Source organism: Rhinolophus sinicus, linkage group LG11, assembly GCF_036562045.2.
Source record: "Rhinolophus sinicus isolate RSC01 linkage group LG11, ASM3656204v1, whole genome shotgun sequence".
Classification (NCBI taxonomy): Eukaryota; Metazoa; Chordata; class Mammalia; order Chiroptera; family Rhinolophidae; genus Rhinolophus; species Rhinolophus sinicus.
Window position 1 is genome coordinate 31,518,097 of NC_133760.1, and position 26,992 is coordinate 31,545,088.

At 43.3% G+C, this 26,992-nt stretch overlaps 1 protein-coding gene across 5 annotated transcripts in view; it reads right to left on the reverse strand.

Moving 5' to 3' along the window:
* Nucleotides 1–26,992, reverse strand: part of WWP2 (WW domain containing E3 ubiquitin protein ligase 2) — a 124,530-nt gene that overhangs the window by 47,377 nt on the left and 50,161 nt on the right. For all 5 annotated transcript variants that reach the window (XM_074314656.1, XM_019757040.2, XM_074314653.1 and 2 more), the window contains 3 exons: nucleotides 24,493–24,630; nucleotides 22,613–22,709; nucleotides 2,781–2,908 (listed from right to left, as the gene is read on the reverse strand). In XM_074314656.1, the coding sequence (XP_074170757.1) occupies nucleotides 2,781–2,908; nucleotides 22,613–22,709; nucleotides 24,493–24,630 (363 nt within the window). The remainder of the gene's footprint in view (nucleotides 1–2,780; nucleotides 2,909–22,612; nucleotides 22,710–24,492; nucleotides 24,631–26,992) is intronic.

The window sequence follows — 26,992 nt, forward strand, 5'->3', positions numbered from 1 at the left end:
CTATCCATGCTGCATCATTATAACTGTATGAAAGTATTCATAAAGATAAAAGCTACCATTGATGGAGAGCTTACTGTGTCCCAGGCACCAAGCCAGGCGCTTTACATGTTTCATATAATTTATTCCTATAACAACCCTATGAGAGATATATATCTTGTCCTAATTTTATTAATGATAAAACTAAGGCCCAGCAAGTCCCTGGGCCTTATTATACACCTACTACACTAGGGATCAGACTCGGACGACAGCCAGTGTGACTCCGACCTATGTGCATGGAAATCACATTTAAGGGAGGACTGAGAGATGTAATGTTTTGGGATTAAGTTTTCAATAAAAAATGAGAAGGTAAATCATTCCACACAAGTCTCAATGAAGTGCTATACCATTAGTCTATTTCTCGATTCCACCACTTCTGAAACTTAGAAATATTATATTTATACAAACAGGCTGCCATTCACTTTCATTTTATAAAAATGGATACCTTATAGTTGTGACAACAAAAAGAAACCACCTGGAACTTGGCTCTGTTTTTGCCCCAAATGTCTTTTTCATGCATAACTGCAAAGCACAGCCAAAAGGGCTCGCTAAATAAATCTCGAATGTCTGTGGAAACATTTCCTGGAGGCACAGCTCACTACCACCACCATTTTGGAACTGGTCCTCATAGTTCTAACAGCATCATATTGAAGGATGGAGAGGTCCTCATTCATAGCCTCAAACCCCCTTCTGCTCTGGCGCTGCCAAAGTGGGGGCGGGGGGGTCTTCTGTCTGTTCCCCAAAGGAAAGGTGAGATCTTTCTGTACCTCTTGGATAGGCATTAAAGAGCCTACAAAGTCCAGGCTGCCTGTGAGGCAAAAGGGAGCTGTCATCACAGCAAAAAGGGAAAAGGAGAGAGATGAGACAGAGACCAAGGCCTTAGTATTTTAAGAGGCAGAAATCCCTAAAATGCAATGGCTGTCCTTCACAGATGAGTTTTGGGAACAGTTTGGGCATTCACATACACTGCCATAAAACATTTCCAAGGCAGTTTGGGGTTATGGATATTTGGCTTTCTGAACACATGGCTGGCACCTGCCTTGTCTGCTGAAACATAATGTTCCTGGAGATAAGGACTATATATGCAGAGGTACCTAAAAATAAATGTAGGGGAAATACGGATCTGTTTAAATGTCAAGAGGAGTGACTCAAAGACTATCAGCATATAAAGTTAATTTGCCAATAGTGTTCATAAGGAAAGCAGAGGTGGCTGAGGGAAACCAGTGTCACAACAATGTAAGCCCCTGAAGAACAGAGTGGTTGGTATCATGGCCAAAGCCTCCAGGAAACAAACAACTGGTTCCAAAGAGCCAGTTGTTTCCCTTCCCCGTTTGCAAACGCTGGCCTCCCTCCATGAGTGACTTATTTTCCTAAGCGAAGCATGTTTACTGGAGCTCACAGAGTTACACAGGGTTTTCTAGAACATAGTCCACAGCCACCGCCTTGCTGTCCCCTTCGCACAGGCGGGAACATCCACATTGTAACTCGATGGCTCCAGAACTTGGGTACAATGGGTGACACAGGAATGCCAGGGGGGCTGACACAGCACCTCCAGCTCCTCTTCGTCTCCAAGGCTCAGGGAGAGCTAGTTAATTCCCCAGTTCTTTCAGGCAGGTCGCAAACTCCAGGGAGAAAGTCAGGCCACTGGACACACAGTGAGCCCTGCAAGACACAGGCCACTCCACCCCACAACCCCTTGCAGGTAACAGTACATATAGCTAAGCATCATTAGCCACCAGACGGGCTCTGCGGCCCTCAGATGTTCTCCCAGAGAATTAGAAATTAACCCACATCAATTTCTCCCACTCAAGTTTGTCACACAAAGGGCATCGACAACACCATGATGACGCCTATGTGGAGAAGCTATGCAGCTCCAGCTCTCCCGTCCTTCATGCCACACCTCTGCTGTCACACATCTATTACAGGTGTCACTTTAAACACCTGCATCTCCTCCATCTACAGTATATCAAAGTAATGTCCATGTCCCTTCCTAACTGCCCCAAATTAAGACATATTACCAAATGACCAGCAGTCACTAAAGATCTGACAATTTTTAAGACGCTTAGAAAAATGAAGTGTGTTTTTTCTTTTTCCTTTTTAATTCAACACTGACCTGATGAGACAGAAGGAAAGCATGACAACACATGGATTGTTCTGAAATAGGTCCTTCCCTTCCCACTTACAGGGAAGCAAAGCCAAGTACAGAGACTTTCCACGCAGATGTGGGAGGGCTGTCCACTCAAGTGGCACCAAAACTCTCACTGGGACAGCCACAGTGGCAGTTGGCTTTGCCCCTGGTCAATGCCGACCATGAACAGGGGGTTCAAAGCAAAAAGTTGCCATCTTCTCTAATGCTGCTCCTACCAACAACACTCAGTTTTTGTCCTCCCTAAGTCTGATCATTTCCTTAAATTACGGAAAGAAAAAACGTGTCATGTATAAGTAAGATACACCCCCAATGAAATCCAATGTTGATAAGAATTGAATAGAAAAATCGATACTTTTTATTTCTGTGCAAAGGAAGATTTTAAGAGTCCTCTGGAGAATGACCTTAGCTACACAGAATATGCCAGAGATTAAGGAAGCTGTATCAAAGAAAAGACTGATGGATTCAAATTCATCTTCGTATCAGAGTCTTCTCTCACCCACCCTACATTCTGACACAGGCAGAATCCCGACTCCACGTGAGAAGAGATAAGAGTCCACTGCTTCAGTCCAGGCTGGCATTCTGGGTTGTCACTCACCTGTGCCATTGGCCAAGCCACTGTGGCTTGGGTTCTTGACGGGCTGGCGGTGCCGGTTGGTAGTCCCAGGGCTTTGTTCGCTGGTTGCTATGGTTGTTCTAGCTGAACCACCTGAATGTCTGTGTGTCCTGGGGGTTCAAAGTAGAAAGCAGACAGATATAAGTCACTGTAAAAACAAAAGAATTGTATCCCACCTAAGTCACCATATTCCCTCTCTCAGTATTTATTGTGGACCTTTAATAGCCCCTGTAGTCTTTAACTCAACAGACGCTGGCTCTAAACAGAGACCCAGGTAAGCTTCTTTCTTGGTAAAAGTCCAGAAAGCAACTTTGGGCAAACTTGTCCACTTGAAGTAAATAAATCCAGAGTGAATTGCCCCCACCTCTGATATAACTGGCAAAATATCCTGTGACCATCACATTGTTTTTATTGGGCTTAAATGTAAGAAATAAACAAGAATCACTGGACAGGCTACCGAAGACATATTTCTCCTGCTAGAGCCTAAAACTTATCCAAATCCATTTTCTCTATGGCTAGAAAGATGCTTCTCTTGGAAACAAAAGTCAAGGGGCATTCGATAACTTCCGCCAGTGCATATGTTGACATGTTTTATCTAGAAAAGATGACTCCATAGTCCATCCAAGTCAATGAGGAACAATGCAGAAAGGGATTTACTTCAGAAGAAAAACAGTGGACTCTAGCAGCGGAGAACCTACATGACATCTTCGGAGAACACGAGGCAACAGGCAGTACGTGTTCGCACGTTCCTGTTGTAACTTGACTTGGACCACTCAGTGAAAGTCTCTAAGCCTCCTTGCCCTTTGGTTCTTCAGTTTTGCCAAAGGGGATTATTCTACTGCTTATATACTACTTTTCAACAGTGAAATAATTCATATTACCCAGCGAAGAAAGCCCACCCCTCTCCAGGCACAGAAACAGAGGTCCAGAAAACAATCTATACCACGTGACACAGGGCAGTGAGAATACTACCAACAGTCAAACAACAATGACTCTGGAAGTATATACTATGCCCGGAGCTGCACTGTTATGTTCCAGGTACCAGTGGTGCTCTGTGCCTTTGAATATATTATCACATTTAACGTGGCAACCCTAGAAGTAGCTTATATGATAATGGCCATTTTACAGATAAGAAAACAGGCACAGAGAAGTGCAGTAGAAAGTAAGCAATGGAGCAAGGACTCTAATTCAGGTGGTAGAAGGTCAAGAGACCATGCTGTTTGGTTGGAGGCTGGGGTGGGAGGCCTGGTCTTAAGCTAAATTCCTCCCAGGCAATTATTTCACTTGTCCCTTAGCCAACGGTGAGATGATGAGCTCTCATAGAAAGTCCCCCAGCTGGGACGCGTCATACCCACCAGAACACCTCTGCTGGTCAGGCTCTAGTCCAGTGAGTTGGGACAAGCCTGCAGCACAGCAAACTAGGAGGTCCTAGGGGAATAAGAAGTGCCCCACTGACCACCTTCCAACAAGGTGGGCATAAGCCAAAGTGTTAACAGTGATTATCTCTGGGTGTTGGGAGTATGGATGTCTTTAGCTTTTCCTTTTGTGCTTTTCTAGATTTTTCTAGGTTTCTTCATTGAGCCTATATAATTTTGAATAAGGAAAAAAGACAATTAAAAAAATGGTTTTTCTTGGGCCAACACTACAAATGACAAAGAAGAAAGCTAGCAAACCCTGGAGTCCTTCCTACCAAAAGACTGTGGCAGTTACAGATGGATAGAGAGGGCACAACTGAGCTATGGAAATAAAGATTTAATTTGGATTCGCTTTTTCCATCTTATTTTCCCCTGAGCTAATTTCATAAATCAAAAGCTGTCAACCACACCTCAGTCAAGAAAAAAAATATTTCAACGTCCCCACTTCATGGGAAGAAATGTTAGTATTGAGCCTTTGACCACAAGTCCTCATCGAAAGCAGAACAAGTAAAGACGAGTTCCAAAGGGAAAGATGGGCTTTGGCCACTGGAGAATGTATGTCTATGTGCTGAGGGCAGAGAGCTTGAGAGAGATAAAATTGGTTAATAGGAGGTTTCTTTCAGCCAAGAATCCCCTTAAAGGACAAAAAAGCCTCTCTGATTTGGTACTCCCAGCCCACAGCAGAGGGCTGGACCCCTCAAGGAGCAGCAGGCTGCGTGGGCAGCATGGAAAATGCAACAGCAGCCTGTCGCACGTCCGGCTCTGACAAGCCCATGGTGACGCCCAGTCGCCAGGCTCCTTGTCCCTCAGCAGAGCGCTGGGCATGGCTCCTCCTGGCTCCTCCCTCCCTTCCCCGAAAGGGCTTGCGGTCAGAATTGAGAGAGAATACTTTCAGAAATGTTTAACCACTAATGATAGCAGCTTACCCTGAATGACAGGCTGGAGCGCAGCCGGGATTAGCCTGTAAACCGGGGGCAGCTGGGACCACTTTGTGTGAACTGCCGCCTCCCTGCCCGTGGCCCACTGCCACCCCGCTCCCCTCACCACCACACACACACAGACTCTCCCCCCAGAATCTTCCCTTGCCCGAAATCTGGAGCTTCAACTTTTCCTCTTGAATTACCTTTAAAATAAGACTCTCAGGAGGAAGAGAAGGCCTCAACATTTGAGGAAAATCTCTTGAGCAGTTTCCTCTCTTGGAGGACTCATTCAACCCTTAAAAGATGGGATTGTGTCGTGATTAAAAGCTGGCCCAAATGCTGAAACCACACACCATAAGCCAAAATAGTCTCAGGACAAAAGCGGGGCAATGGGGTGGGGATGAACTGGGCTCTACCACAGACAGCCTGGCTTCGGCTGTGCCAGTGACTTCAACCTTGGCCTGATCCTCCACCATTTGGGGAAGGGGGCGGGAGCTATACACCACAGCGGTCAGAAGACAGTGAACAGCAAAACTCCACAAATGGTTTCAGGTCACCTAGTTACAGAGATTCAGCTTTCTATACAGCACACCCTTCTCTGAATGCTAGCGTTCCTTACCTAAGGTTCTCCTCAGAAACTGAGGCCTTCCTAAGGAGTACCAATCAATGCCAGGGACCTACGATTCTCTCTCCATGCTCCTGAAAGTGGATCTGATACAGGTAAGGTTCCAGTACCCGGCTCTGGGCTGTCCCCTGGCACGCAAGTTTTGACTCTCAGTCCTCAGGTGACTCTGACAGCCAGAGCCTTGGATGACTTGGGACATCTTGCATCACCTCTCATAAAGGCCATTGAATTGCATTCTATCATTATTTTCTGTACACTAGGTCCTGTTCCAGGGCTAGTAACACAATAGAAATCGTCCCTGACCTCAAGGAGCTTATATCGTAGTGTAAATGCAGTGATTTGTAATTTTGCTCAGACAGAAATTTGCATCACACCCTACAATGCTGGTGTGTGGGAGCCACTTGGCTAGTGAGTGAGCCTGGATGACAATGTGGCATTGTCATCCCAATGCAGCTTTGTTGACAGTCATAACATATGTAATAGTTTAGTGGAACAATTAATCAAAACAAACTTCATTTGTTTAGTTAAAAAAAAAAAAAAAGGAAACCAGCTTACCTATTGGCAAATTTTTTGCTAAGTTAAAAAGTGGAACTCAAAATTTGGTGGTGGCTCAGAATTTGAGATCAATTAAGTCTATCATATCCTTTACGTGGATATTCATGTTAAAAAGCAGTTAGTTGGGGGCTTCATCAAAATTCAAAACTCCTGCTCTTCCAAAGACACTGTCATAGACTGGGAAAACATATCCAGAATACATTTTAAAAACCCTCAAAACTCAGTAAGAAGAAAACAACAAACCAACATAAAAAATAATCAAAATATTTTTAACAGATATTCCAGAGAAGATCTACAAATGGCAAATAGGCACATGAAAGTTGTTCAATGTCATTAGTCATTAGGGAAATGCAAATTAAGCCCCAATGATATACAAGTACACACCTATTAGAATGGAGAAAGGGGGAAAAGCCGACAGTAACAAGTGCTAACAAGAACGTAAAGCAACTGGAACTCTCCAACACTGAAGGGAATAGCCACTTCGGAAAACAGTTTGACAGTTTTTTAATAAAGTTAAAGATATGAACCAGAAGTCCTACTCCTAGGTATTTACCCAAGAGAAATGAAAACATATGTTTACATAGAAACCTATAGGCAAATGTTTATAGTGATTTTATCCATAATTTCTAAATCTATAAACAACCCAAAGTTCTTCAACTGGTGAATGAACAGACTGTGGTACATCCATAGAGTGGAATACTACTTAGCAAACAAAAGGCACAAATACTGATACACACGCAATATAGATGAATCACAAATACATTATGTTACGTGGAAGAAGGAAGAAAACAGACACAAAAGGCTACACAGTGTACACATCATTCCATTTTTATGACACTTAAGAGAAGGCAAAACTGTACTGAAAGAAAATGGATCAGTGTTTGCCAGTGGCTGGGGGTAGAATGGTGTTTATGACAAAGGGGCACCAGTGAACGTTTTGGGGAGACAAGACTTTCTATATCTTGGTTACAGTAGAGGTTACCAGACTATATGCCTGTGTCAAAACCCACACAAGTGTACACTGCAAAAGGTGAATTTTACTATATGTAAATTATACCTCAATAAGCCTAACTTTTAATAATTTAAAAAAGCAACATGTGTGTTTGAGCCACCCCAAAAAGCAGCTCATTCTGTGAAAAAAATAAAAGTGAGCAGAAGTTTTAAAAGGCAGGTAACTTATAGGATGTGCTCTGAAAATAATAAACAAACAAGAACCTTGATGAAAATGAATTTTAGGCAATATTCAGAACTCTAAAGACACTCTGTATTAACAAATGTAGGATTCTCCAAAGACTGAGGACACATCTCTCCTAAATGTTAAGAATTCATGGCTGACCGGATACCAGGTGCCAAGCATATTTTTTTGAACTTGGTAAAAGAGACCCAGGATATGAAATGAAGGTTCTCTGACCTCAGATTCAGGCCTGTTAGTCTTCAAGCTCAGCAAAAGAGAAGTTCCAGAGTATAACAAGTGGTAGTGGGTTTTTCTCCATTTATAAAAGAAAAAACCAGACACAGAAGTTAAAACTGACTAATGAATTTAAACTCTTCTCACATTCCAATGCAGGGTATTTGCCTGGATGACTAGACCCAAGAGGGCAGCTCCCACCCCTCCTCTGAGGCCTCTTAACTGGGCATTGTCTTTTAATAGCTGCATGGAAACAAAACTGAGTAAGGCTGGGCCAGTTTCCAGCAAGCCAGAACCAGCAAAAAAACAGACACTTAAAATAGAAGCCTGGAGAAAAAAATGGGAAGCGGTGATGGGAAAAGACACGGTTTCCACCATTCAGAGAGGCATCAATAAGTGCACCTACTCCTACCTACACCCTCCTCAGTTATTCCTCCTCATTCAAATGGGGATTAGAAATAAATAAATAAAATCGGAGGGGGGTAAAAAGGAGAGGTGAAAAGGGAAAGAGCAATTAGAGTTAAAATGGGATCGTTCTAGTCATTCCAAGGGTAATTGAAGGCTCCATTCCACACCCTACCCCTAGCTGCCAGCCTCAGAAATGACAGGAAAGGTAAAAATAAAACTGCTGCCAAGTCTGTGCTACATCACAGAAACACAAATGATTTACTTTTGCCCGACGTGGAGTACAGAGCTATCCTGTCAATGGTGGCAGCTTTATGAGACTAAAAATCTCACTTAAGAGAGAATATACAAGAAATTTTGACTCATCTAATCTAAGTTGCATGTTGGGCTTCATTGAAAAGAATGCTCAAATGCCCTCCCAAACTTGAAAGAGAGCTGAAGTTCAGGAGAGGTGTTCACTGTCTCATTCTCCCCCACGCCCCTGGGTGCAGCAGTTGATGACGAGAGCTTCCTGGAACATAGACAGCAGCTTGTGATTTATGTGCCCTATGGCTTGAGATGGTCCAAGGGCATAGGATGCCCTCGCAGCCTAGGAGAAGGGCATCGAGGACCATCAACCTCCTCTGACTTACAGTTAGAATCTGCATGGGGCTCCAGTTTGTACAGGCGGACCAGAAAAGTATCTCCAAACTTCTTCCTATCAATATCACATCTTGCTTGAACGTGGGCCAGCTCAGAGCCTCCCGGTGCTACAGCCCCAGACCAGAAAGGGCTACAGAGGACCCTGAAGCGCTGAGGATGACAGATATTAGGGCAGGTACTAAGGACAACAGGATTTGGGGGCATATTTCTAAGTGTTCTGACACAACAAATCACAAAGGCATGAACTCAGCAGGAGCAAGTCAAGCTCCAGAAAAAAATATGTTCAATGGACATTCCTCAAAACATCGCTCTAAACTCCTCCTGAAGAAAATCAGAGCCTTTGCTCAACTACTTGCCTGGCATACCCTTCTCTGGATTCTTCACCCAGCTGGCTCCTAACGCAAAACTTGGTCTAAACGTCCCTCACCTCCGAGGCCACAGTAAATTCCCTTGCATCCTCTCACACAGCATTCTAATCTTTCCCTTCATGGCACTTCTATTTGTAATTACATATTTGTTTGTGTGTTTATTTGTTTCGTGTCTATCTCCAGTAAGGTCTATCTGCCCTCACGAGGGCAGAGAGGATGTCAGTTTTGTGTACCTTTATATAACCAGTACCCAGCATGTGCCTGGCCCCCCAGTCGGCATATAAAAATATTTGAAGAACGAATAAAAGAAGCTAGCTGTCAAGACCAAAAGCATCCTTTGGCCTGTAATCTCTAGCACTTCCTATGCTCTTTGCAATCCAGTCATTCATCATCTCCCCACCTTCCACCACCCTTTAAAGAATGGAATCCAGGCCACAGGATGGAATCCATGATCCACCAGAAACTGACAACTGTCAGAAGTTCCAAAAAGGCTAGACCTAAGATCATATGAAAATATTCTCTTGTATCAGGGTCTAGAAATAAAAATAAATAAAAATCATGTCATTAGACTCCATGAGAATTTTGTGCCCAATGCTCAATACTAAAATTTCAAGACAATCTCCAAGTCCAAACAAATTTTATTTGGCATGGATTTGTTGTTGTTGTTGCTGTTGTTGTTGTTACTGCTGTTGTTCTAGCTATAATTTTCAAGCACCCACCAACAGCAAAGACCAGGCAAGTGATTAGACATGAGAATTAAGAGAGATACCTTCTGTGGTGGGCAGAATTTCTATATTGAAAGAAATAAACGTATTGAAAGATGACCGTCCTCCCAAAGATACCCCACTCTAGTGCCTAAAACCAATGAATACGATGAGATGTCACACCCTGGATTATGTTATGTTAGATGGTACATATGTTTTGTTGACCTTAAGAAATGGAGTCCATCCAGGTGAGTCTAATCTAATTATATAATCTCTTAAAAGTAGAGTGCTTTCTCCAGCAGATGTGTAAGAAGTGGAGGGCAGAAAAGAAAATCAGAGAAGTTTAAAGCAGGGAAATTTGACACACTCTTGCTGGCTTGAAGATTGGGAGGACACATGAGAAAAAAATGTAGGTGGCCGTAAGGAGCTGAGGGGAACCTGAGTGATAGCCAGCAAGGACATGGGGACCTCAGTCCTACAACCACAAGCAACCGAATTTAGCCAATGATCTGAATGAGCTTTGAAGCAAATTATTCCTCAGAGGTTCCAGATAAACATGCAGCCCTGCCATCACCTTGATGGCCTTGTGAGATGTTCAGTAGACAAACCAACCGGCCATGCTGTGCTGGACATCTGACCTATCTAACCATGAGCTAATAATGATGTTGTTTTAAGCTAAGTTTGTGGTGATCTGTTAGACATCAACAGAAAACTAACACATCCTTCCAATACAAATATATGTCAATTTCCACAGAAGATGCTCTCAAATATATGGTTAGGTAATAACTTAGTCCTAAATTCTTGTTAATCACACTACCTCACTCCAGTCAAACGGCCTGATATAGTTACAGCATTGCCATATGAAATCCGTGCTCATCTCACGGGGACAGCATTTCTGCGATCTGAATGTCCTCTATGAGATACACATTTCTAAGATTCAACAATCACTTGGGAATTGGAACAACTATCTATGAGCAAGATATTACTGTTCTTAGAGGGTGAGTAAGTAACATTCTTTTCTGGTAGAGTTTAGGTACATGGACTTGACAGATTCCTTTTCCAAACAAGATATATGTATATGGCAACTTATCTCTAATTCCAGTGTTCACCTTAAAAGTTGCACAGATTTGAAAAGAACAGTCCATGAAAAGGGTTCAATATGGAAATATTAATCACACACAAAAAAAAGATGAAACAGGAGCAGGCAGGCAGTGGGAACCCACCAGGCTCTTGGCAGTTAGGCTAGGCGCTGGAAAGCACAAGGCAGCTCTGATAAAAAGTCTCCTTACACCCTGTGCCCCTGAAACCATCACTTCTCAGGAGTAGGGGCGCCAAGGAATGTAAACCAGTAGCAAGACCCACCCCGAAGTTCTGGCAAACAGGAGCAGAAACACAAGACTCTTTCAACTCAACAAATATTTATTGAGCTGCTGCTACGTGCAGCAAGGAACTATTCTAGGCCCTGCTAGGGACACAAAGATGAATGAGGCACAGGCGCCTTTGACATGGTGTTTGAGAACTTAGCACCACTACCCCGTACCCCTCCTGGAAAAAAAAACAAGTAAATGGAAGAGGAAGAAGTAACTCCTCAGGCGTCCCCAATCCATCATTCTTTTCTAAGTGTAAAACAAAATTGTATGATTTGATTTAAAATAAAGCCTTTTAAATCTTCTTTAAAGGCAAAATTTCCAAGGTAAAATTAAAAAAACACACAAAAAGAACAAAACCAACCTGGTCCTGATCTCCCCTTCTTCACAAATTAACCATTATTCCCAACACATCCTACCCCAGGCTATCAGTAATCTCGCTTTAAAACTGTTTTGTCATTAAAAAGTTATACCTTCAAAGGCCATATTGTAAGCATGCAATGTAGAGCCGGCACATAGACATGCTATAAAACTCAGAGTAAAACCAAACAAAAAGCCTTCAGACAGGGAGCCGGTGGATAATTCTTGTTCTCTTTACACCACTAGATGCAGAATTTCACACTCCATTATCAAATAATCAGCGAGCCAAAGAAACTTTCAACTCATTAAGACAGAGAAAGGCAGGCCAAACACATGCTTAACATAGAAAGTTAGTCTAGATATGTGAAGCAAAGAGGGCAAGAGGATGAAAGCAACGCCAAAGATACCGAAAATCACAAGAAACATAAATGGACTAACCGTGACAGTTTAAAAACAGAAGTTATCATATTGGGTTTTTTTTAAATCTCAGTTAAATGCTATTGCAAGCAACCCCATCTAAAATATAAGGACCAAAAAGGTTGAAACTAAATGAATGGGGAAAAGAATATGCCAAGCAAATATAAAACAAAAGACAATTGGGGTAGCTATGCTAGTGTCAAAACAAATTGATTTTTTAAAAATGACTTCTAAAAAATGAGGTATAATTTACATATAGTACAATCATCCTTTTTAAGGGTGCAGTTTAATGAGTTTTAGCAAATGTATATAACCATGTTGCCACCACCACGATCAAGACACAGAATATTTCCATCGCCCAGAACACTTCTTGGTATCCTTTTGCGGTTAATCCCTCCCTTCAATTCCCACAAACTGCTGATTGCATATCTGTCCCTACAATTTTGCCTTTTCCAGAACATTATATAAATGGAATCATACAAAACATAGCCTTTTGTGTCTGGCTTCTTGCACTTAGCATAATGCTTTTGAGTGGTGTTGTAGGTTGTTCCTTTTTATTGCTCAGACCAAATAAATTTTAAGAGAAAAAGCACTAAAAAAAAAAGAGGGTCATGAGATAAAGATAAAACGTTCAATTCGCCCACAAGACAGTTCAAATTTGCACTATGGACCCACTAAAATAACCTTTAAACATATAAAGTAGAAATTCATAGATATGATCTGGCCCTACCTATCACTGCCCTCATCTATTTTCCCATCACTCCCTCCACGCCAGCCAGACTGGCCTCTCTACTATTCCTTCAACTCCAAAGGCACGCTCCCAGCTTAGTTCCTTTGCAATATGCATGCCTCTGTGCAAACATTCTTCCCCCAGGTATCCTCATGGCTAAATCCCTCACCTTAAAATCTTTGCTTAAAGGACACCTCCTTAATGACACCGCTCTCGACTGTCCTATTTAATACTACATCCTGTTGTTAGGTAATACATTCATATATATTTTTGTAGGGATCAAATTTATTTTTTAAATAATAAAAACCAATCAAACCAAGTAAAAAAGAGAAACACTCTGGGATTCCACATTATTACAGAAGCCAAGGCACAAAACATTTCCAGAAAGGACCAGTCACTAGTCCACAAGGCTAAACCTGCAGATATGTCAGGTCGGCCTTTGTGGCTGTAATTTTGGCAGAATGATAGAGGTGGATGCCAGCATGAAGCGAACTGACACAGAAATAGAAATAAGGAAGAGAGGCCTCCCCAAAATTGAGAACAATAGCTTTGCTATATTTTCAATAAGTTAAGGGTACATAATAACTTCAATAAACCTTGTGACATGTGAAGCATAAAGCAATATGAATTCTGTACTTCAGTTCTGTGGCAATTTTTATCTAATGCAAAACCTAAACATAGAATTATTTCAGTGTTTGAAAGAGGTCATTCTATTCAGGCTATTGAATATGCCATCATAAAGACAATCACTAGACTAAACCTCAAATCTCTACCTCCCCAGACCTTGGCACTTTCAAAAAGAGCCACCGAGTGCCAACAGAATCCTGAAAGGAAAAATCTAACCTCATCATACCAAACCACAGCCACAAACACCATGGCTTAAGCAACCCTTTCCCCCGCCATCCCTATCTGTTCAAAGCATTTGCAGTTTTGTTCTGATCTTCCATCATCACATACCCAAGCTACCCAAGCTCCCATAACTAAAAAGTCACTTCTCCAAGGCCCTTACTCTTTTTATTTGGTTCTCTCTAAATTCGTTCCCTTTCAATCACAATTTTCTAGGACTGAGAAGTCCTAGAATTCAGATACAGATATGATTAAAGTAGAAATATCACTCAGTTGTGGTGACCCTTATACTGGCTCCGCTGTTCAATGTCAGGAATGCATTTTATTTTGCTCTGTATCTCTCAAGTTTTCTTTTAAACTCTTCCTACTGTGGATATACTTTCCTCCTCCTGCGGAGACACTTTCAGAGGAACGACTCTGCCCCAGAGCCACACAGAACCACTTGTTCCATAGATCCTGCTAAACACCAATCCCAACCATTATGGGGGATGCCATACTAAAGTGACAGCTTCATAAGCGCCTCCTCTCCTGCATTTATACTCCAGGAATAACCACAAGCCAACAGCCTGGGAGTCCCCTCGCTTCATCCTTCTCCTTGTCTCATTTGTCAGTCACCCAGTCCTGCTCAGTGATTATACTGCCCAGACATTTCTGTCTCCTATCTAGTCTGACACTGCCCAAGGCTAGTCATCAATTCCTATCTCACTAGTTCCTATAACAACAGTCCTCTTATTGGTCCCTGATTTTAGTTTCAACCTTCACTGTGTAAGAATGCCCACGCTGTTCTATTCCACATGACTCCCTTCTCCTGCCCACTCACTAGGGCAAGAAGACTCTCTGAATCCCTTGCAGTGAGGTTCTAGAAGTGATTTAGGGTGCACCAATCAGAAGCTCTTGCAGGAGATTTGGAAAGCAGAAGGAAGGCAGAAACCATTCTTCTTGTGGTGGTGATGACTGGCGGGGGCTCTCACAGACCCCATGCTTCACTGCTTAAACACCAGCTTCCTGTGTGTAAGGTGGTGGTAGGGGCAGCAGCAGTTTTCTGACATCTCGACTCGACTGCAGCTGCAAGGCTGTGACCTTGAAACTAAAGATGGGGGCAGGACTCACCTCTGTTTCTGCAGCCCATCCAATGACTTTTGTAAACACCTAATTCTTCATATTAAATCTCTCTCTGCTCAAAATACCTAGAGTGGTTTCGGTTGCCTGTAATGAACACAAACTGATACAACTTCAAATTCATCCATCAGATACTTTCCTGAATAATTTACCACAGAAATAGCAAATTACGTCCTTGCTCAGAATTCAGCGGTTCCAAATCTCCAAAGAACGAAATCTAAATTCCTCAGTAAAGCATAAAAGACTCTTTGTAAACCAGTCTTACCTTCTTACCATCTCCTACAGCAGGGTCAGCAAACTTTCTATAATGGGTCAGATGGCAAATATTTTAGACTACACAGTCTCTCTCACTACTTAACTCTGCCATTGTAGCATCAAAGTAGCCATGGACAATATGTAAATGAATGAGTATAGCTGTATTCAAATAAAATTTTACTTACAAAAACAGATGGTTGAGAGAATAAGAAGACAAGCCATGGACTGGGAGAAAATAATTGCAAGAGGCTACGTATGATAAAGAACCATTACCCAAACTATATGAAGAACTCTCGAAATTCAACAATAAGGAACAATCCGACTGAAAAATGGGCACCTCACCAAAGAAGATACATAGATGATAAATAAGCATATAAAAAGATACCCCACATCATATGCCATCAGGGAAATGCAAATTAAAACAGCAATGAAATACCCCTACACATCTATCAGAATGGCCAAAATTTGAACACTGACAACACTGAATGCTGGTGAGGATTTGGAGCGACAGGAACTCTGATTCATTGTTGGTGAGGATGCAAAATGGTACAGCTACTTCGAAAAGATAGTTTGGCATTTTCTTATAAAACTAAATATACTTACCATATTATCCAGCAATTGTTCTCCTTGGTATTTACCCAAGGAGTTGAAAACATGTTCACAGAAAAACCTGCACATGGATGTTTATAGCAGCTTTATTCATAACTGCCAAAACTTGGAAGCAACCAAGATGTCATTCAAGAGGTGAGTGAATAAATAAACTGTGGTCCATGCAGACAATGGAACATTAATCAGCACTAAAAAGAAATGAGCTAGCAAGCCATGAAAAGACATGGAGGAAATTTAAATGCATATTATTAAGTGAAAGAAGCCAATCTGAGTTATATACTTCATGATTCCAATTGTATGACATCCTAGAAAAGGCACAAAACTATGGAGACTTTAAAAGAATCGGTGGTTGCCAGGAGGTAAGGAGGAAGAGAGGATAAATAGGCAGAGCACAGAGGATTTTCAGGGCAGTGAAACTACTCTGTACGACACTCTAATGGTGATAAATGTCATCATAAATACGTCAAAACCCATGAAATGTACACCACCAAGAGTGAACCCTAATATAAACAATGGATATTGGGAGATAATGTGTTAATGTAGGTTCATCAATTGTAACAAATATGCTGCTCTAGTGAAGGATGGTGATAGCAGGCGAGGCTTGGGGTGGGGAGAGCAGGGATACACAGGAAATCTCTGTACCTCCTGCTCAATTTTGCGGTAAACCTAACACTGCTCTTAAAGAAAGAAAGGAAAAAAAAAACATCCCCAGTGGTAGCCTGGCTTTGGCCTGTGAACCATAGTTTGCTCCAGCCATCATCCTGAATGCCTCCTGTATTAACATTACGAAATGACTAGCATTTCCTTGAATAGGCCAACTTCTGCCTTGCTTTTACCCATGCTTACCCTCTGCCTGGAGTGACTTACCCCACCCCCACTTCACTGGTCTGCAAACTCCTACGAAGTACAGCTCAGGCCTGTGTCTTAGGTCAACTCTCCACTATCTTCCTCCTGCAGGTGTACTCACCACCACCATGTTTATGGTACTAGCATTCATGTTTACGGTACGAATATTGCCTTCAACGGCAGGTATCTACCCTACTTTCTCGTAGTTCATGAGAAGTTCCTAACCAGCTTTGTGGCACACATCACACCTCTCTAGGCTAATAGAGAAGAAATGACCAGTGAATACCTATGAAATAAATAGACCTGAATAAACAAATGCATAATAATGTATAAGAAGCCATTTTAATTAGTGAAAAATGCATACATTAGTGTATAAACGAACGTGTAATTAATCCCCATGATTACTTGTCAGTGTCTGGCTTTGAGAATCCAGTGGGGCTCTGGTCCAGCTTCCACCCCACTCCATATAAGCCAGCTGCTTGGAAGAGAGTGCTATCAGCTCCTCGTGGGCAGGGACTGTGCCTCAGGGATCACTCAGGGCATACAGGAATTACACTTATTCCTTTTCTCACTCCTTCCTCTTCCCCAGCAATCGTAAGTAGGCAATAGCCAGATTTTAAGTAAAAGCTGTTGAGTGGAAGCCTGAATGGAAACTGTAAAGGTGCTTAATTTAGTTTCATGCTGACAGGGCAACATCTCCAAATAATTGCAGTTCCAAATCAAGTAGCCTTTAGTCATCTCAACTGAAGGAGTCGCTGGTGGCCAACAATGACTGCGAGAACAGCCCAGCACCCGAGGCTCAGTTCCCGTCCCTCTTCCCTCATTAGCTTTGCTTCCCAGTACCCCTTGGCCCTCCCAGGACTCTCAGCAGTGTTCCCAGCAGAATCACGCCTGGTTGAGTTTATTTTTCTTTCCTTTCTGGGCTAGGCTGTCTGCAGACACAGCTGATGAGCTATTTAGAGCTCACCAGAGACCTTGGGGCTTTGTACGTCCCTGAGATTACACCTCTTTTAAATCTTCAGAAGTCGTTAATGCCAAGGCAGGGGAGTCAATAAATATGATATGTTTTCATCCACGCAAGACAAAAACAAAAGGAGGGTGGATGCAAACTCTCTCTTACGGGGTCTGAAACTTCCACATGTAAAAGAATCACAGTGAGGAACTTGTTAAAAAACAGATCTGACCTGGGCGGCCAGATGGCTCAGTCGGTTAGAGCCCGAGCTCTCAACAACAAGGTTGCTGTTTCAATTCCTACATGGGATGGTGGGCTGCGCCCCTGAAACTAAAGATTGAAAATGGCAACTGGACTTGGAGCTGAGCTGCGCCCTCCACAACTAGATTGGAGGACAACAACTTGGAGCTGACGGGCCTTGGAGCTGATGGGTCCTGGAGAAACACAATGTCCCCCAATATTCCCCAATAAAATTTAATAAAACAAAACAAAAAAACCAGATCTGACCAACACTGGCCAATGCTAAACCAGCTGGTGATGGACGTAGGTAAATTCAAGGTCTCTAGCCCTTCAGACCAAACACACGTGCACACACATTCATGCATACTCACATATATTCCTACACAAAATAACTTAAATGCATTCGGAAGAATTGTTTAAGCCCCTCTATACAGCTTTCCCCCAAAGATCTGTTTCATAGTTTTCAGACCTATTAATGAAAAACTTTATGAACTTGAAAGCAAATTCAACACGTTCTTCCATCTTTTTGTACCTTTTCCCAGTCTGACTTTGGAAAATCAACAGGGATTCTAGACTGAGGAGCTAGTTTTTCAAGTCAGATGAAATCTTAAGGCTGTGCTTGGAGGACCAGCATCGTTAGCAGACAGTCCTATGGGTTTCATCGTTAGTTGATTTCATCTTCACTCCCTGATTTCATATAATAGCTGGAGAGTGGGTGAAAAAAAATCACAGGTGACGAAGAATCAGCAAACCAAAGAGGGACTGAGCACATCCTGGCTTTCCACTCTTCAGTGTGGAATTTCACAACCATTTCTAACCTAACAGTAACTCGGAAGAGAGCTGCCAGTAGCAGCGTGGATCCGCTCTGCTGGGTTCTTTTGCCCCCTTATGGACCCTACTGTTAGCTTCTCTAGTTCACTAATTAGACCCTAAGGTCTACTGTACTGAACGGACAATGGACAGTCTCTCTGCAAACTCCTGCCCACTCTCTCCTCAGGCCTTTGCTCTCTACACACTGATTTCTTCTCTCTCTGAACTTGCCCCAGTTCTCAGTTTCATTTGCCTGTTTCATATACATCTTGTATATCTCAAAGACTGTGAACTCGCTGTGGAAAGCGCTTCTGGCAAGCCCTGTGCAATGTGTGCACAATACCAGGCACACATTAGATCTTCAAAACCTGGATTGACTTAGGCACAGTTCCCAAAGCCAGCCCTCATTCCAGCAAAATAAAATAAGCACTGGGGGATTATTAAAGGGTGTGGTAGGTACTCCCTGTGCCAACTAGCACAACTAGCCAGGGGGCTCCCTAACACCGGGCACTCTCCACTATTACACTGGAATAAGGAACATGGGCTGAGGACACAGGGCAGGATGGGATAGCGACAGACAGAATCCTGGGTACGCCACATAATCGTCCCCTCTCCAATCAAACCCCAAATGGTGTTAGACCACCCTCTCAGGCCGCCAAGATCAGTTCTGTTCTGACACATTATCTGGCAGTGACCAGCTTTCATCTGGAACCCATTCCCCCATCCACCTCCCAAACTGAATCCTCAGACCTGAGATTTCTAAGTGACAAGAGTACAAGGCCAACAGGAGCACCAGCTTAGAATCATTGGCTACGCTGCTATACAGACAGCCTGGGCAGAACAGAAATAAGTGGTCATTACTGAGCCTGGGGAAACCCTGAATTCTGAAATCTGTCTGCCTCGATAGCAAACAATTTCTCCACCGCAGTTCAGTTTTCTGAAGTGGGTAGATGACACTTGTTTATTTTTTATTGTGAAATATATATACCATGTAAACAAAAGAAGACATTAAATATATATTCAGTTTAAAGAAGAACAATAAGACAAACACTCGGGGACCTACGACCTAGGCTAAGGATTAACATTCCCAGCACCTAGAAGTTTCTGTGTGTCTTTTCCTCATTATACCCATCTCCATCCCTACAATGACAACCATTCACATGAATTCAGGGTTAATTATTCTCTTCCATTTTTTATAGTTTTACTACCTATGACGGTAACCATAAAAAACATATATGGTCTAGTTTTACATTTTTAACTTTATACAAATTACATCATATTGTACATTTTTTTCCTGCGACCTACTTCTCTTTTTCAACATTACATTTCCAAGATTCTACCACATTGATGTAACTATCTTTCACCCCATGTTTACTATGGAACAGTTCTTAATTGTAGGACTATTTGTGATATTAACTTTCCTGAATCAACCAGACCCACTGACTATGTACTAATATAATCTGTCTACAAAAATCTATGTCACGTGAGTTGTTGGTGGCAAATCCATGTGGCAGAACAGATGGTAAAATAACTAAAGGTGTTTCACTCGATTATTCTTAAAGAGTGGGAATTCTCTCTCTTTCTTTCACTGAAAGCTAGAGCTCAGCAAGCCAAAGGTGCCTTTGCTAGGTTAATTTGGGTAGATGAACCCCTGAGATAAAACCCTTGCCTGATGCCAGTTCTACGGCTAATAAGGCAGGGGCAAGGAGAGGAAAAGGCTATTTTGACATTGCAATCTTCACCTTCACAGGCACATCAGAGCACCTTTGATCATGGTGACTAGCACCCAAGTCCAAGAAAAATCTCCCCTTCAAACAGCGAAAGCTAAATATTTAGTCTGGGAGGCAGCAGACAGAAGCCCATCATTCTCTCTGCCCCAGGAAACAAGGACAGCAGAGGATTGTCCTTGAATCCTGAGAGTTTGATTCATCACCCTCTTAACTAGTCTTTGACGTGATGTTTCAGTGATGCTGCACTTCCCAGGTGTGTGTGGGGGTGGGGGGGTGCAAAAGAAAACCCCTGCCACTTTCGCTGAGCACTCCCAGTGTGCAAGGCCCTCACACTGATACACCTCATCTCAGCAAATTCCTACAATGACCCTGTGAGAAAAGGTAACGTCCCCATCTTGCACCTGAGAAAACAGAGGCCCCAGAGAGGTTCCGTGACTTGTCCAGTATCACACAGCAAGTCAATGACAGGCCAGGGTTCCACCTGATTGCATCTGATTGCAACGCCCACACTCTCTTCCCACCAACTGCCCTGTGATTACCTGCGTGCACACTTCAACACTGACCTCGTCCAAGGCAGCAGAAACGGGGGACGGAGGTTCTTTGGGTGACACTTTCACAAGTGTTTGCTGCTGAGTGGCAGCAGGTTTCACCTGAACATAGACGAAATTCTTAGATGGCCAGGGCTGTGAAAACTCAGAGGCCACGTGTGGAAAATGCTACAGTAGCGAGGCAGACGGAGCAGGACTCCTACACTTAAAATAGCTGGAAGGGGGTGGCCAAGTGGCTCAGATGGTTAGAGCGTGAGCTCTTAACAGGGTTGCCAGTTCGATTTCCACATGGGCCAGTGAGCTGTGCCCTCCGCAACTAGATTGAAGGACAATGACTTGGAGCTGATGGGTCCTGGAAAAACACACTGTTCCCCAATATTCCCCAATTTAAAAAAATTTTTTTTTAATAAATAAAAATAAAAAAATAAAATAGCTGGAAAGCAGTCTGCCCACCAATAATTACCGAACATTAAATGCCTATCATGTGTTATGGCATGAAGTCTAGCAGCTGTTTTAACAGCCAACAGTCCTCAACACAAACAACAAAGATGGGCTATTGGGATACAGTGTATGAATTTCAAGGTCTATCAACTAGAGAACTTCAGAGACCAATAAATAGGCCAATAACTTTAGTTCAAACTTCTTAAGAGTTGGATTCTACCTTCCAGCCCCAAAATAAGTGGTATCAGTTGTGTCTGGCACGAACTTTCCAAGTCGGCTAAAAGGCCCAGATGGCCGTTACTAGCGCCAACACTGAGAAGGCCTCATTCTCAGAGAGAGGAATGCTGAGGGGTTCCTCTTTGCCAGCTACTTGCCACTGAAGATTCTGTTTTCTCCAGCTCTCTGTGCCCATCATTTCTTTGTGGACACGGATTTTCCAGTTACATTATTGGTCCTGACCCTGTGAGACTTGACTCTTTATTCCAACTTGTAAGTCATCTAGCGAGTCACAAAAATGGGCAACTGATCTCTAGCGTGTGAGGCAACACCTCTGCAGAGGCTTGGAGAAAAGAGGACAGAGAAATGGCACCTCTACTTCTGTGCTGCAGAGAAAAGATCCAAACACCCAACCCTCTCTTGCTCCTGCTACCTGCCAGGCACTGAAACCTCACAAACCCTCAAAACAACCAAATCCGGAGAGGCTGATGGCCGTCCTCAGAGGGATCGCTCCAGAGGCTGTGGATATTGGCTGACATCATACTCTGTTTCTCAAAGCATTATTCCCCACTCCCTGGGATTTGTTTAGGAAGATTTTTAGCAGTTACTCACCTATTCTGCGCACATAATAAAGATTTACAAACTACATCCATGTGATTCTTTCCCTTAAGACGCCTGGGTATTTTATACATTGTAATAAACAATAAAAACAGGTTCCCAAACCCCTTCCCATCTCTCTGATACACTCGAAACTATTCTCCTGCCTTGGAATTTAGTTGCCGTGAAAATGAGTTTGCACATTAACACAGGTATAAAATGGGAATGTCAATAAATAAAATTAAGTCATTCGTGATATGTATGACAAGTATAATATAACTCAGACTCTAAGTACGGGAGGTCTTAACCCATACTCCGCAGGGAACCATGGATCACCCCCCAAAATAGGAATGCACCGACAGAAAACTTCACACAAAGAACCATTGCTCTAAACATTTCTCTGTATATCCTGGAAGACTAACTGGCTGCTGCACCTGATGTGTAAAAAAGCAGTCAAGTTCTGTTCAACAATTCCTCTTACCCAAACAACCAACTCTGACACGCCACCCCCAACCCTTCCAAGAATCCTGAGTTTTCTACTACCCTCTGGGCCTCCTTTACAGTGACGTATAAGCTCTCTGGAAATTTCTACCAGTTTCTAACATAAATTGCTCCTCGCCACTTCCCAGTGTGTTTTCCAGAACTCTAAGCATCTCCCCGGCTCCTCCTCACCAACAAGGGGGTCTTACCGGGATCTCCCGCCAAAGCAGTTTGTGCTAGGGGGCTGGTGCCGGTTCTCTGCAGCGACAGCTGTCCCACTGGATTCTCTCAAAGGTGGCTGTGACCCTAGAAAGGGGATCCATCACAAGACAGAAATGTTAAGAAGCTCAGCCCTTGTTGCAGATGTGGAACAAGCTCACCACCCGTGTATTAGTTACCCACCACTACGGGATATAGAGCATCTAACAAGATGCAGACACCAGCATGAGAAGGAATGGGGACTGAGGGTGAGATCTGATCAGAGGGAAACAGACCTTTTCCAAGACCTTCTAGAAGATCTAAGGCCCTCAAAAGCACATTGCCTTACACATTAAATTAACTTCAGCTACACCACATGAGACAAAGAACAGACGCTCACCATGCAAAGTGGGGGCAAGAAATTGGGGCATTTCTCCATATCACAACCAGAGAGCTTTTAAAAAGCCAAATCACATTCAACTGAAATCAAATCATGATACTCTTCTGTTAAAAACCTTTCAACGGCTTTCTGCTTCTTTGGATGGGCTTCAAAATCCTTAGCAGGGCCTTCAAGGCTGTGTGATCTGAGCCGACCTGCCTCTGTGGCCTATCCTTCCACCACTCTCCTTCTTGCTGCCCACTATCCAGCCATCCTGGCTGCCTCTATTCCCAGCACAAGCCAAGCTCACTCCCACCTCAGAGCCTCTGCACATGAGACCCCTCCACTTCTTATGCAGCCAGCCATTTACCCCACACTCCCACATTGGCCTGTCTCCACTCTTCCTACTTCAGAAGGTCTCAGCTTCCTCAGAGAAACTTTCCCAGGCCTCCCACTTTAGATGAGATCCCCCTAAAGTACAAGAAGCACGTATCACCCACTACCTTTCCTCCACACCGTTTGCCACAATTATACTTATATAATTATTTATGCATTTACTCGTTTGATGTCTAGCAACCCCTGCCCACCAAGTGAAGTATGAGCTCCTGGAAACACAGACCATGGGAATTTTGCCCCTGACACCTGGCTACCACCTAGTCCAAGATCTAGTACATACCAGGTGCTCAATTATGCTCAATTATGGATACGTGCTGAAGGAGTGAACGATGCCTGTTTTTCTCCATGTCCCCAAAATACCCAGGCACCATTCAGTCCAACTGAGGGAGGAGTCTCCAGTTAAGGCCCAACCATCACCGAGGTTTCACCCAACTGCCCTTGAATTAGAATTCAAATTTCACCCCCGTGAAGCTACAGAAAGTCTATTTGGGGCCTGGAAAGTACCATAGTTAACATCACATTTAACGAGAAAAATTATGGAAAACCCAACCCATCTCCAACCTCAGACTTCATGAAATAATTTCCTGCTCGATCCAAAGGTGACTAATTTCAGACCAGAAGATCAAAAGAAACACATCCAGGGCAGAGTGGGAGACACTCTCTAAATTCCCTGCTTCTGTCTGTAGTTTGCTAATGCGACTCTCTAAATAAGACAGCAAGTCCCCTTTCCCAACCAATACCTTCTCATAAAAGACACCCTCACACTCCCCAGGAAGGTTAACTGTCTTGGGAAGAAGAAAAATGGGCCCAAGCAATATTTAATAAAGACATTTTATTTTTCCACAGTCCATGTGGGATGAAAAAATGTTTTTCTCTGCTCTCAAACCAAACAACATACTTACAAAGACTTGACATTTATTTTGGTCCTTTATCAGAAAGCTGTCCTTGAAAACTCATTTCATGATTTTGATCAAGCTAAGAAGACCCAGTGCTCGCCCTAGTGATGGGCCAGCGCTGGCTGAGCTGTACCCAAACCTAGGTACCTGGTAGAGAACCAAGCTCTGGGCACCTCTTCCTAGCCCCCGCCCCACCCCGGGGGAGCAGGGCGGCACTCACCATCTGTCACAGCACTGCCATTAGGCACGCTTCCCAGATCAACAGTCGGCCCGTCCAGGAAAATTGTCAGCTCACCACCCGAGACAACACCGCCTTTGTTCTCTGTCTGCAGGTTCAGGGTCAGCTGCATGTTCTCCACTGTTGGACACAAAAGACAACAAGGATGGAAGAAAGAAAATGCACCCCGAGTTAAGATTCTGTAAGTTAGAAGCTCTCACTTCATTTAACCCTGGCTTGCCTCGCGACATTTTCCTGCATCTTCAAGTATGTCTCGTGGCATGGGAAAAAGAATGGGAAGGAATGTCTAATTGTCACCATTGTTGTATGAAGCTGGTGAGAAAGGCTACACTCTTTCTTCGTAAACATTTTAGATCATTAGGTTAGCTACATAGTTTCTATATTACTTATTTATTTGTTTGCTTATACTCACAAGACCATAACAGAAGAGTAGAGATACTGATGGCATACACAGGAAGAAAGTAGTCACAAGCAGTTATCAATATAAAGAATGGGGGCAAAAAAAAAGTGAAATAGATCAGGAGATCCTGAGGAAATGTCATCAAGAGTCATCTCTAGAAGGACTGTAGAGGCTTATGCTTTTCTTATTTATGTTAAAAAGTATTTTCTTAAAAAAAAAAAAAAATTTCATTCCTGAAGATACTTCATTTTGAAATAAGGAAAACAATGTTTAAACAAATAACGTTCAACACAAGCAAATCAGCGCCATAGTCACATGGGCCTGGGTTAGTCCTGTAAGGAGAGACACCTGGCTTTATGACCGAGGCGAGAAGGCAGCTCAGAGTCACCGAGCCCACACAACACTAGGTAAAGTCAGCCCTATGGGCAAACAAGAAGAATTGGGAAACCACAGCAGACAGACAGAACAAACTGGCACGAGGCAGAAGCCCCAAGCCCTAGGTGGGCTGGCAACTACTACAAACACAACCCGACCCCCACCACCAAGCTTGGCCACAGGGAATAGTTTCCATCCAGTTACCGCTCAGGAGCTGTAACCTCCAGGTCAGGGCCGTTCAACAATTACCAAGAGAGAGCAGTGTTTATGAGGATTTCCAAAGGGTGTGCCGTCCTTCCACGCCTCCCCACATCTTACAAAGCCACACCAGGAAAGTGCCACATACTCCCACCACCCACCAAGCCACCACTTCACTTTATCTCTTAGTTACTAATGTATTATAAGCTATCTCACTGGCTTTCTAGAACAGTACAGGGTATGTATAAATAAGCATCTCCATGAGCACTTCCTAGAAACAACCACACCCCACTAAAAAGCCTGCCCCAAATCCAAGAAACAGACATAGCCGTTAACTTAGGGGGAAAAAAAAAAATCTAGATCAATTCAAGGACCAGTTACCCTTTATGTTTTCAAGTTCTCCTAAGCATCTCTGCCTTCCCTTAACCTCTCTTCCCTGCAATGGATCTCTCCAAATCCTTTTGAGTCCATTGGTATTTTCAGTCAGTTTCACTGAGAGGCTTGGTGAGTTCCAAATATTTCTATAAAATAACACTTGTAATCTGAAAATAAGTTCCTTCAAAAGACTAGGAGTGAGGGAACGAAATGAGGTCCTACGACCACTGGGACCACTTGCCAGCCATGCAAATGAGCCACCTAGGAAGTGAAGCCGCCAGCCCCCATCTAGCCTTCAGAGGATTGCAGCCCAGCCAATATATCAGCTGCAACCTCATGAGCGATCCCAGGCCAGATTGCCCAGCTAGGCCGCCCCCAAATCTGTGCCCACTGAAACCCTGAGATAATGTCTCAGGATAATAGATAATGCCTACTATTGCTAAAAAAAAAAAAAAAAAAAAAAAAAAGTTAAGAGTGTCTCTCTATTATGCTGAGATCCAGGGCCTACATCCCTAGCATAGCACGGAGGTTGAGGGCAGGTGCCAGACAGATAGAGGGGGTGCAAATCTCAGGCCAGCTACCTAGTAGCTGTGCAGCATTACTCCAATTAATGTGACCAATGGTCTCCCTGTAAAACGAGGAGTGGTAAGATCACACTTTTCAGAGGACACTTGTAATAATTAAACGGTACCTAGGAAGCAACGAAGAAGCTGTCATTTTTAGTATCTCCCTGTGGACTTTCCCGTTTTAGGCTGAAGAGTCCCAATTTCTCTTGGTCTACCTTGTTCATTGTAGTCACTCTTCTTTTGACCTTTCTGAGCTTCTTCGGGCTGCGGCGACAAACTCTACAAACTCTTCCAAGGAAAGCCACATAACCAGCACAAGGACAGACCGTTATACACACTTGTAGGCTCACACGTTCCCTGGCAACTCTTTGAGACACACTTGACCTTCAGAAAGAGCCGGGGAGGGGGGAGGTCTGTCTTCTTTAAACTTTTGAGGCCATAACCATCCACTGTCCTATTCACTAAAAAAGAGAGAGTTGGAGAGATCTCTGCCACCACTATGATACCCGAGCGTCACACTGAGTGTGGCTACGAGCGCGACCAGCTGGCACCACATGCTTCCCGAGGA